Below are 11,575 nucleotides of genomic sequence, written 5' to 3' on the forward strand. Positions count from 1 at the left end.
TTTATTAAGTGTGATCGGGTAGAAACCCAATAAATAGATAATATGAGAGAAGTGTGTTGTTCATTAGGGCTTTTGCCCTAATGAATAGATACAAATGTACATATGTATGTATAAACAGGATATATATAGAGAGAGTATATATACATATACTCTATACTTATGCTCTAACAATTACAATAGATGAAAAAGAAAAACAAAACTGAAGAAAGTCAATAATAAAAGAAGAACATATCCAACAAAAACAACAACATGACAAAACATGCATAATAAGAATAAATCGAGAAAAATTAAAAAGAAGAAGAGAGGAATGGATAAGAGTAACAAAAGAAACAAGTAGATAGATCATGAGAAAGAAGTTCTCCAAGGAGCTTCTAAATATAAAATATCAGTGAAAAACTAAAAAAAAAAAATGTTTGTGGAAAATTTGTGGGGACTTGAGAATGCTAAGTCTTTGGAGACTTATATATCTCATTTATGCTTTCTTTAGGATAGTTGAGCTAATGATTGTAACTGTTTTAAATATATGTGGCTTTTATCTTTTGGGATTCATTTTTAATGAGATTGATTTTGTTAAGTAAAATCCTTTATTGCTATTAAGAAACTTGATAATATTTTATTGATAAATCTTGAGTTATTTAAAATAATAATAATAAAATGGTGGTTTCCCATTATGCTGCAGCAGCTATTGGCCAATTATACCCTATTGATGGCCTTGATCCTTCAAACTTCTTTCCTAAACAAATGTTTAAGTCTTATCTTATGATCAAATCATGCAATGAAAACACACTCTGTATACAAAACATAACAATACATGCAGCACACACATGACACATGCACACATATACACACAAATTAACAATGACTTATTAACACATGAACACATGAAAACGTACTCAAGGGCATGGATTACATATTTACAGTGTAAGTTAGGTAGATAAGTCCTACGAGATACAACAAGCATTTGGATTCTCATCACTGAAGATCTGTGGTGGAGGCAATCTTTCAATCATGTAAAATGGACTCCAGTTCATCGCCTTCTTAACCATGTCTTCTTCACTAACAACAGTAGTATTATTGTTGCCACCTTCTGCATAACCTTCCTGCTTTTTCTCATCTCCAACAGCACTACTCTCTTGTTCTTGTGCTACTGTTGGTTCTTTCTCATCCTTCTTTTCCTCTGTGTCATCTTCTTTCTTCATCCCCTCCTCATCATGCTTCTCTTCCTTCTTCTCTTCAGGAGGTTTGTCATCCTCTATCTTAACCTCTTCCTTTGGTGGAGTTATGGGTTTAGCTATCTTTCCAGTGCGCCGATGAATGTAGTCTACAAGTTTCTCAGCCTCTATTGTCCCAGTTACTATCACTTTACCAGACTTGAGCTCAGCCTCTACTCTCTGAACACCTGAATAAAATTATAGCATGCACATGTTCATTAATTCAATCAAATGGTGAAGTAATGATCTTCATATTTGCTAATTAGTACCTCTTATCTCTAGTATCTTTTTCTGCAACGTTTGAGCACAGGCATCACAATGCATGTTGACAAGTAGCTCAACTGTTGGTACTGTTCCATTCACCTGTTTTTTATTCAGAATGGTTATTATAAGATAAAACATACATACATGCATGCATTGACATCTGAAACTTAAGAGCTAGAAATTTGATACCTGGGATTCAACCACTATATCTGGTTTGTTGGTGTCTCCCTGATCAGCTGGTGGAACTGGAGACATAATTTTGGCATTCCTTCTTGTCTTCTTTTGTATTCTAGAGCATAAAGCTTGAGGATCCACTATTCCTTTTACTGTCACTTGGTTTTGCACCATGTTTATCTCCACCTCTTCAACACCTGACCATTATATATATATATATATATATACATATTCTATAAGAAAAGAGAGTTTTAATTGAGATTGAGAAAGAAATGGAGATATAGAGAGACCTCTATACTTCAGGATGGTTCTTTCTATCTTCTTGGCACACCCTACACAGTGCAAGTCCACAAACAAGATAACTGGATTTGGAGGAGATGTATTAGCTTCCACATTCTTCTCCTCAGTTTTCTCTTCTTTCATCTCCTGATCTTTTGTCTCTTCTTTCTTCTCTTCTGGCTTTGCTTCACCCATTGGTTCACTCTGCTAATTCCTTGTTCAAGCCAAAAGAATGAACAAAAGTGAGAGGCTAAAAGGAGGGAATGAAGAAGAGGAAGGTGAGGGGGTTTTATATATATAAATGATGGAGAGAAAGGTTGTTTAATCAATGGACTCTAATTCAAAAGAAAATAAAGAAAAACAATTTTTTTAAAGTGAGCAAGCGGAATGTCAAATAACTTTGTTTTATTTTTTTGTTTTCCCTCACGATCTTTGTTTCTGAAAGAAAACTGGGAGGCCATGAGAAAGTGGAGAGGACTTTTGTGCCCCCATGTGAAGATTCATGCAAGAAAAGAGAAGATCACATGGGTGGCCATATAGTTTGTTAAGCTTGTTATCATCCTTCTTAGCTTTCAATATAAACAAGAGTTGCATGCATTTAGGAAGAAGTTGAATGGAGTTTATGAGCCAAGTACTTTTCATTAGAAAATGATGGGATTCTTGTAACTTGGAATTATTTAATTTAAACAAAAAGAAAAAATAAAATAACTTGGAGAAAGGTGGCACAATGGTGGGCTCATGCATGTTATGATTACTTGTTTGTGTTGATTGGGATGATTCAAGTTAAAGGGGGTGTCGGTTTGCCTTCATAATAAATATTAACATGAGGAGGATATATGTTCAATTTATATTAACAAAACATGAATATAAGCTATGGATCTAATGGAATAAGCTGCTATTTATGTTTTTCAACCTGTTCAAAGCATGTAGTTATATTACCAGCGACCAAGAGATCTATTCATAGCCAGTTCTAATAAAAATTTTCACAAGTGGTGAGAGTTCAAATCTTGAGTGATGACATATTTATGGAAATGTGAGTAATGATTGTGTCCTGGTAGTTCTAGCACCTACGTGTACACAGACCTTTTCTTACTTACTATACCGAAGCTTGTGCATACCCTTTCTTTTCTTCACGGCCTAACCACTTATCTTGGCAAAAAAATAAAATAAATAAAATAAAATAAAAAATACATATAGTAATATTCCTCCCAGACTAGAAGCAGATAACAAGATGATTGCATTCACAAGCTCTTTTTTTTATTAGCAGGAAAAGAAAATTATTTGTCCACAAAAGTTAATCCAATTTTGTACCCTACTTTGGAATTATTTTTAGGGATAAATGGCCCCCATATTCCAATTACAAAGCTATGAAAAAGAAACAAAGTTAACAAAATGACAGCCTAATACATATCAGCCAGTTGCATGTCAAAATTGAACATTGATTTTTCTCTATCCTCAGGTTACACTGTTAAACTTCCTGCAAGATCAAGTTACAGTCCCCATTCTTATACTTGAGAGATATCCCTTGATTCACAATCTCTCCACCTACTTCTTTCTGTACTTCCTGGCAACATCAAAATCATCGCCAAACTTTCGGATGAAAAACAAAATAATCACTGCTTGAAAAAACCACGAAAAAAAAAAATCTAAGATGAAACAATGGGGTGCAGTAGTATCTAAAGTTTCATTGTGTGTTGAAATGTCCAGTGTCCTACTTCTGGCTTATTAGATAAAGCATAAGCAGCAAAAGGCTGGCAAGAAACGTGGCAATGAGTCAGCTTTCGCACCCAATGAAAGCAACACAACTAGAGTTCCTAATCACAAAGACTGCAACCATTTGCAAGGGCACATCACGCATAGAAAGATTGGACATGACAATTGCTCCATGCTTTACAACCAGATTCAACCTCTTTCCAGTTCTAACATGATAGCTCCACTCACCATCAAAAGCATAACTCATTGTTTTGAGTAAAGGATTCCTGGCTGGTGAGGACTTGGAAAGAATCTAAGTTTTAAAACATTATCCTTACTGAAAAGAGAAAAGAATTTTCATCTGCAGTTATCTACTATCTTTTGCATTAACACATAACTCTTCTAAATACACATGGCCTATGCAAAATCATTTACGTATACTCTAAGTCTGTTTAAGAATCCATGGAGTTCTACATGCATATGAAACCTTGTTATAGGAATATGAGTGGAAAATCTAACCTCCATAGCTTAGTTCTAGATGTAACTAAAACATGATTGATGATTTGGAGAACCACAAAAGTCTGGAACTAAGTATGAAGAAATCAGGTTAAAGCATGAGACTTATCTGGATGAAAAGTGGTTTATCAGCATGTCTTTATCCTACTATGCTTTAGTCATTTCACATAGACTATGTGCTTGCTTTTGTTTGTGGGAGGTTGTGGAAATGACAAGAAACAAGTTATCAGAGATTAGAAGTACCTTCAACAAGAACCCTCCTGGACGGTTGAGAGAAAACCTATGCAAGATGGCAGTATGCAGTGTGTTAGCATCAGGGATTGGAGTTTTTTTATCATTATTCACACCCAAATAATGGTTATCTAGGAAGGAGCATGATTGTCAGAAGACTCAAAACTCAATTTTCTGTGACATGATTTTTTTTTTAATCAATGTTTGATAACTGGATAAATAACAAAACTACTTAACAAAAAGGCTAATATGTGACAATTGGCACAATATTTGCACTCTGCATGTTCAAAAATATGCTGAGGAAGTTTTTCTCTTTGTTTTTTAACAGAAAGACCATGCCATACTTGAAGCCATGAATGATATTCTGAATATCACCAACAACAATTACAGGTACTCAGATAACCTTAACTGTATATAAACAAGGCAATGGGATGTTATTATATGCAACTCTCGATCAGAAAACAGAGAAGAAAACTCAGATCACTCAATGAATAAAAGACAAGACAAGTTGTCAGGAGAATTACTGCAATTATCATAATTAAAATTCATAAATCTCTAAAATGAAGTTTGTTGTATACTATACTTATACTGTTTATCAGTTGATGCTAAAGGTCCTTGGAAATTGAAGGAAATATGCTATTTCAAGAGAGTCTCATGAACAAATAATGGAGGGGGAACATATTCCTTTTATTTTCACTTTTTGGAAACCAACTAGCAACAGGAGGCTCCGTATCTGTTTTGAATTTTCAGTCACATAATATAAATCAGCCGAACTTATCTTCCCATAACCAATGAATAAGTTCTTAATGCCCACTAGTAATTTCAAAACTTCACACACATCAGATATAAGACAAGTGAAGATAATAAACAGCAATGAAGCTTCACGACTTTGTCAATTGATAGTGGACGCTAGTTATTTTCATATTTTAAATTCACCTATGAATTTTTTTATTCTTCTCCAGCCTTTGAAAAAGAAATGCATTGTATAAAGTGTGAACCCAACATCAGACAACTGAACTTACCCTCCCTGCCTAAACCCCACAAGGATGATACCTTGCAGACCAACAGATGATAACACTGCAACATCTTTTCCTTGATTAATGAAAGAGTTATTTCTTCTTTTCATTTTAGCATGTTGGGAAGCTAAAGAGTCCAAGTAATAGCATCTAAATGATACTAAAACCTATGCAATAACTAATAAGATGTCACCAGTTCTCCTATTATGTGAATAATCCACTTTTTCCACGCCCTTGAATGCTGCCCCTGAGGTCTCTATAGGAAAGCAAGTGCATTAACTATCCATGACTAGAAGATGCCACCAATTAAATTTTGGATTACAACACATTAGCCTGAAATGGCTTGACAGCATGAAACATAAATAATTGCACAAGGAAGCAAAGATTTGTAATGAGAAAGTAGGAAAGCAGCATGTAACAGTTTGTGAAGAAATTCACAACAGAAAATAGTGTATTGCCGTTAATAAAGGGCTTTATTCAGGTAGTTATTCAATATCAGAGATACAAACAAAGACAACTATATCACTACATCAGCAAAAGAACCTATGGAAAAAATAATTCTTTCTTGTATGGCATGCATTTATAATTTCACAGCACGCTTCTAAGGATTTAAATGACAAGTATGCCATTTAATGACTTTACCAAAACATTACATAAAAGAATAGGAGAAAGAACCAAGTCAAAGCAAATGTGACAAGAGAAAACAAAAACCTGTCGCTCAGATTTGCAAGCCTCCTCAAAGGGAATAGAAGTTCAATAGAATCAGACATTGTGATGCACATCATAACCATGAAGGAGAAGTGTATCGGCTATAACATTTCTAGCTTCGTTGCATAATGAATCTGCATTTGATCCTTCTATAGGCTTGTGAATTACAACTTTAGCTGAAGCTGAATTCACTACACCCTCCATTCCTGCAGGCATAAGTTCTCCAGTTCCCATTAGTGTAATAGGTACAACTGGTGCTCCAGTCTTCGCAGCAACAGAAAATGCACCTTTCTGCAAGATCTTACACAGTTTATCCTTAAATAAACAGTAAATCATGCAATTCAAAACTAAAAAAAAAAGAGAAAAATATGGTGACTCACCTTAAAGGCCCCTAATTTTCCATCTTTACTACGAGTTCCCTCTGGAAAGAAAAACACAGATGCGCCTTTCTTTATCAATTCTATACATCGTTTGAGACAATCCTACATTGAACAGAATTACATGATATGCATCTTGCTAAACCTCAAATATAGTGACAATACCATTAGAAATGATTTCTTGCCCACAAGAAAAAAAAATGCCAACTTATATATTGCAGTTCAAACAAACCATTCGCATCTTCAGAACATCCAAAACCGAATACTATCTTGTCTCTACTTTCCATGAAACTTGAAAGATAGCACATGAGAAATCCAAATAACATTGTTATTTCTTTAACTAATACAATTCATATGGTTTCTAGCGAACAAGATGTGATTTTGCAAGCAATAAACACAGCATGTCATCTACAAAGAAACATAACAATCAGAGGAGAAGAAGAGATACCAGCTGACTCCTGCTATCCATTCGGCGCAATGGAATGACACCTAGGAGGTACATCGCCCACCCAATAATAGGAAACAAGAAAATGCCCCTTTTGCTGATGAACTTAAAACACCTTCCAAGAGTCAACAGCGTATATATGTCCAAGAAGCTCAGATGATTGGAGACATAGACAGCCGAAGCATCACCGGCGGGCAGATTCTCAAGTCCCTCAAACTCAATCTCATAGAACGGAGCTATAGTCAATGCTGCCCATAACTTCGCAATGAAATGATGGATCTTTCGTCGGTGCCGATCAAAGAGGAGCACGAACGGGTGCGCCAACACCATCGCCACAAACAAGAAGATCGCAACTACAGCAGTCACCATATAGAAGCAAATCCCCCTGATTCTTGAACCAAATTGGAACCCTAATGGATTGATCGATCAGTAAAAATCAAAAACAAGAAGAAACGAAATGCGAGACGTATACCTGATAAAGGATAAGCGGCGGCGCCGCCCTGGGAGGACCAAACCACGGTGCTCCTGCGCGGAATCGTGTGCTTCAGAGCAGCGAATTGGAATTTGGGATCGAATTGGGACGGCCTCCGAGTAAGAGTAAGAGGCAATAAGAAGAGATTACCATTAAGGGAGCAACGGGGGAGGTTGGAGAATCGAATGGATGGAGAGGGAGAGGAGATGAGGGGAGAGCGAGCGAAGGAGAAGCAGGGCTTCCGCCATGGAAGCGTCTCCATAGCTCTGAAGCTCGAGTTCCAGAAAGAGTTGGAAATTGGAAGTGATGATCGATTAGCGGGAAGTCGGGAGTTCCAAGAGTTCCATGAGACCCGCGGAAGTGGGGAACTGTGATGATCTTTGGTAATGGGCCGGAGTGGGCTTAAGGCCCAGCCTATTAAAGGGTTGTTGTTTTTTTTTTAATTTAAATTATTAATTGAATTGAATACATGTAATTTTTATAATTTTATTTTGTTTCTTATGGTTTTTGTTTGGAATTATATAGAGGCTTATTGCTAGCATTTTTGGAAATATCTCTTGAGTGATTGATTTATTAATGGAGGTAAACTACAAAGGGAATAAGGTTATAAATTATTTAAGTGGGATCATTGTCACATTAATATGTTGTATGGATCACATCACATGGACACTTTAATTGACCAGGTTGGTGTCTATTGCTTACTATTAAATGCATAACTGAGTATTTGTTTTGGATTTTTTTCTCCTTTATAAACGAGAGAGATTTTTTATAATATAAAAGTTGATAAAACAATAATTATATTTAAAAAACTTATTTTTAAAATAAAAGTTAAATACGGAATTTAAGATCGATTGACTTTGAGAAAGGATAATCCAGCCTCTCCCTAGCAATTGTCTCTTCTGTACCACCAATTCCCTTAGCCTACTAATTTTCATTTAAGGCAGTCTTTCGTCAGTGTTGAATCACATGGTATGCTTCTAATATTGTTATTATTATATTTTTATTATTTTTCTATTTTTTTAATGAAGTAATAATTTATTCATTTTTATTAAAAAATAATAAAAAAAATTAAAAAAAAATATAAGAATGTAAAATGGCTGATAACCGCCCTGCTATCACTGTAAAAATGTAGTACGGGATTTATAAGCCCTAGGCTCAAATTTCGTTTGACATAGTGGTAGTAAAGAGTCCACGACTGCATCATCAACTGACTAACATGTGGTTGAGTGAGGCGCACAACTGCATCATCAATTCCTTATCCGCACTCATGCCTTGACTAACATGCGTTTGTCACATTTACCGATATATATACACGATATATATATATATATATATATATATATATATATAGAATATATTAGTACCTATGTTAAGAAAAGAGGCCATTACATGTGTATGTATATTCAATCACATATGTGATAAACATTCCCAAAATATATATAATTTTTTTAATTTATGCAAACTACTAAACATTTCTTAACACAAAAAAAAAATTGAACTCTTCTCCTAGTAGGTAGCAGATTCTAACCCCCTCCCAATAAAGGTATTTCACTAACCAATGACCAAGTGGTTTATTGATAGTCGGGTCCCCAATGAAACCCTTCACAAGTGGTGAGAATTTAAATTTTGGATAAGGGCACATTTCTGGAAGTGTGAATAGTGGTTGTGTGCGGGTGGTCCTAGTGTCTATGTGTGCTCAAGCCCTGCTCCCATTTATTTTGCCGAGGTTTGTGCATGCTCCTACCTTTCTTAACGGCTAAGCCGTTTATCTTGGTAAAAAAAAAATTGGTTTCTGATTTTCTGGCTTATTAAAAATGAACGGTAATGCACAATTCCTTAGATGTCCTCTCTATATATATATATATATAATGCTTGAATTCTCCATAAATACTTCTTAAAAAACAGGTTAATGAAATGATCCAAGGTGGTCAGACCTTTTTCCTGCATGCATGTTTCATTAAGTTTTGATACATGTTCTCCGGACATATTAAATATAAAAATTAAGCTCAATCAAATGACCTAATTAATACTAATTTTTTGCTAATGGCTCCAACTTTAGAAGGCAATAGCTTCTTTACACAACACACTATCACATGGGAGCAACCTTATCAGCTCCTCCTTAAAGCAAGAACAAATTAAACCTTAAACTACAAGACCAAGTGATGCCACATCCCACTCACAAACACAAATATAACAAGGAATCTAAGTAACCAACAAACCTAAACCACCTTAACTACACCTTCATGATGAACACGTGGATAAAGGGACTGTCAGCACATACTAAAGGAAGGATAAAGAGGATGAAGACATGATCAATCCACGCAAGCCTAAACCCCCCATTCTTTTTATATTACAAAGCTTAATTAATCTATTTATCAACCTCTCTTTATATACAATTGGATAAATTTTCAAAGAGAACAACAATGGCAAACTTGCAGATAGTTCCAGCAGGAAAGAAGGTTGAGGCTCAGTATGTGGAGATGATGGTTCCATTATATTCATATGGTTGTGAAAAGAAGGTGAAGAAAACCTTAGCACACTTGAGAGGTAAACTAAAACTTAATCCTTATCTCATCTAGTCTTTTTATTTCTAACTTTATAAGATTATAAACATGCATTCATGCATGCATGCAGGGATTCATTCAGTTCATGTAGATTATGAGCTTCAGAAGGTAACAGTGTGGGGGATATGCAACAAAGATCATGTTCTTGCCACCATTAAGAAGAAGAGAAGAGAAGCAAGGTTTTGGGAACAAAAAGAAGCCAATGAGAGTGCTGAGATTGAGGCAAAGAATGACATGGATGAAGATCAAGAAGCTTCTCGGAGTACTATTAATGTTGCAGTGCCTTCACGTAGCTTTAAGTTTAGGAAATCATGGAAGAGGCTTCTTCCAACTCTGGTTCTCTACTAGATTAATAACTTCAACTTTCAGGGATGATATCAAATATATACGTATATATGTTTATGTATATATATCTGTATGTATGTATGTAGTATGAATGTATGTATGTATGTATGTATGTATGTGACTGTCTTTATATATATATGAAGTGGATAAGCAAAGCAAGTGTTAATTATGGTTATGGCATGATATCCCATGAGAACGTTCATGTTCATATATTTGGTTATCAAAGTCATTCTGTTCTGTTAACCAAAAAGAATAAAACAACTCTCCCTTTTCTTTTCTGTTTCTATTCTTGTGTACACATTTGCACTGTTAATTAAGATTGCTGAAGGTAGAAGCTTGAATTATTATTATTTCTAATTAAAAATAGACTATGCTTATTAAAATAAAATAGCTTGAAAAATAAAATATTTTAAAATATTAAAACTAATTAAGAAAAATGAACAGAGACGAGCAAAGGTGGTTTTTTTTTTTAAAGAAAAAAAAAGGATAAATCATTATTTTATTGAAAAAAAAGAAGGCAAAGGTGGTTGCTGTTTATTTATTTCTATTAAAAAATTTAGAACAGTACTTCATCTTATTTTTCTTGCATATTGGAGTGGTTGCATTGGTCTCCAATGAAAGTCAAATTGCACTTGATTAAAAATTTCTTCTCACATAATTAATAAACTAAAATAATTAGTAGCTCCATCGACAAGAAAGGCAACCAACCATATTTGGAAAGGTTGGTGGAGCACTTTCTCCCTCTAAACTAAAGGGCAGAGTTCAAATGAGTTAAAAAAAAAAAACATATTAATTGAAGGCGATTATTTAACCACAAGACAACTATGTGACACTTTTTCTCATTAAGTAGTAAGTACTTGTGTTTTTTTCCAATAAAAATTTCCCCTTCTTCCATTAGATTTTATACTTATATTGCATTAATGGTCAATTTATTTATTTATTTACAAATGCAACATCCAAGTCCGTGTCCCTCACTCAATGACATGGAGTCCGGATCACAAGCCCATATCTACAGTTAAAGATCTGTTACGTCTACTATATCCAATGGGACTTGAATTCGAGACTTTTAATTTAAATACCTTGCATCAATATCTTTTAATAATGGGGCAAATGACGCTAACCTTTCGCAGTCACTTATTATCATCATTTTTTTCTCTTATCCATAATTTTATAAATAATTAAGAGTGCATTAGAAGTGATGAAAATGTGTAAATGGCCTAAAACTTCATTCCTAAGTGCTAATTAAATATAATACATGTATCCGCACAAACAAGAAAAAAA

General features: G+C 34.6%; 3 protein-coding genes across 7 annotated transcripts; 1 reads left to right on the forward strand and 2 right to left on the reverse strand.

Annotated features, from left to right (window-relative positions):
- Nucleotides 1-784: 784 nt before the first annotated feature.
- On the reverse strand, nt 785-2,496 carry LOC120275329 (heavy metal-associated isoprenylated plant protein 9-like). 2 transcript variants are annotated; one of them, XM_039281864.1, is made up of 5 exons: nt 2,356-2,496; nt 1,940-2,142; nt 1,665-1,846; nt 1,481-1,574; nt 785-1,399 (listed from the first exon to the last, which is right to left on the reverse strand). In XM_039281864.1, the coding sequence occupies exons 2-5, from the start codon at nt 2,121-2,123 to the stop codon at nt 942-944; spliced, it is 918 nt and encodes a 305-aa protein (XP_039137798.1). In that variant the 5' UTR covers nt 2,124-2,142; nt 2,356-2,496; the 3' UTR covers nt 785-941. The 2 variants fall into 2 exon arrangements, with proteins under 2 accessions (XP_039137798.1, XP_039137797.1); XM_039281863.1 differs by having other exon boundaries at nt 2,328-2,496.
- Nucleotides 2,497-3,163: 667 nt separating this feature from the next.
- Nucleotides 3,164-7,752, reverse strand: LOC120276271 (1-acyl-sn-glycerol-3-phosphate acyltransferase BAT2, chloroplastic-like). Of its 4 annotated transcripts, none has more exons than XM_039282995.1 (6): nt 7,386-7,752; nt 6,917-7,323; nt 6,472-6,573; nt 6,095-6,382; nt 4,380-4,416; nt 3,164-3,492 (listed from the first exon to the last, which is right to left on the reverse strand). In XM_039282995.1, exons 1-4 carry the CDS (start codon nt 7,645-7,647, stop codon nt 6,146-6,148), a joined length of 1,008 nt encoding a protein of 335 aa, XP_039138929.1. In that variant the 5' UTR covers nt 7,648-7,752; the 3' UTR covers nt 3,164-3,492; nt 4,380-4,416; nt 6,095-6,145. The 4 variants fall into 4 exon arrangements, with proteins under 4 accessions (XP_039138929.1, XP_039138928.1, XP_039138926.1 ...); XM_039282994.1 differs by having other exon boundaries at nt 6,095-6,391; XM_039282992.1 differs by having other exon boundaries at nt 6,095-6,406.
- Nucleotides 7,753-9,750: 1,998 nt separating this feature from the next.
- On the forward strand, nt 9,751-10,426 carry LOC120275363 (heavy metal-associated isoprenylated plant protein 30). The gene is made up of 2 exons (XM_039281906.1): nt 9,751-9,932; nt 10,020-10,426. The coding sequence occupies exons 1-2, from the start codon at nt 9,809-9,811 to the stop codon at nt 10,295-10,297; spliced, it is 402 nt and encodes a 133-aa protein (XP_039137840.1). The 5' UTR covers nt 9,751-9,808; the 3' UTR covers nt 10,298-10,426.
- The last annotated feature ends 1,149 nt before the right edge of the window (nt 10,427-11,575 follow it).

The sequence above is a fragment of the Dioscorea cayenensis genome, chromosome 14 (assembly GCF_009730915.1).
Source record: "Dioscorea cayenensis subsp. rotundata cultivar TDr96_F1 chromosome 14, TDr96_F1_v2_PseudoChromosome.rev07_lg8_w22 25.fasta, whole genome shotgun sequence".
Taxonomy (NCBI): Eukaryota; Viridiplantae; Streptophyta; class Magnoliopsida; order Dioscoreales; family Dioscoreaceae; genus Dioscorea; species Dioscorea cayenensis.

Coding starts and splice junctions, on each gene's coding strand:
- LOC120275329 (XM_039281864.1), bottom strand. CDS start 2,123: ATGGGTGAAGCAAAGCCAGAAGAGAAGAAAGAAGAGACAAAAGATCAG. Junction 1,847..1,939: donor AACCATCCTGAAGTATAGAG/GTCTCTCTATAT, acceptor TATAATGGTCAG/GTGTTGAAGAGGTGGAGATA. Junction 1,400..1,480: donor AAAGATACTAGAGATAAGAG/GTACTAATTAGC, acceptor AATTTTATTCAG/GTGTTCAGAGAGTAGAGGCT.
- LOC120276271 (XM_039282993.1), bottom strand. CDS start 7,647: ATGGAGACGCTTCCATGGCGGAAGCCCTGCTTCTCCTTCGCTCGCTCT. Junction 7,324..7,385: donor CGCCGCTTATCCTTTATCAG/GTATACGTCTCG, acceptor TCAATCCATTAG/GGTTCCAATTTGGTTCAAGA. Junction 6,407..6,471: donor GAAAATTAGGGGCCTTTAAG/GTGAGTCACCAT, acceptor TGTTTATTTAAG/GATAAACTGTGTAAGATCTT.
- LOC120275363 (XM_039281906.1), top strand. CDS start 9,809: ATGGCAAACTTGCAGATAGTTCCAGCAGGAAAGAAGGTTGAGGCTCAG. Junction 9,933..10,019: donor AACCTTAGCACACTTGAGAG/GTAAACTAAAAC, acceptor GCATGCATGCAG/GGATTCATTCAGTTCATGTA.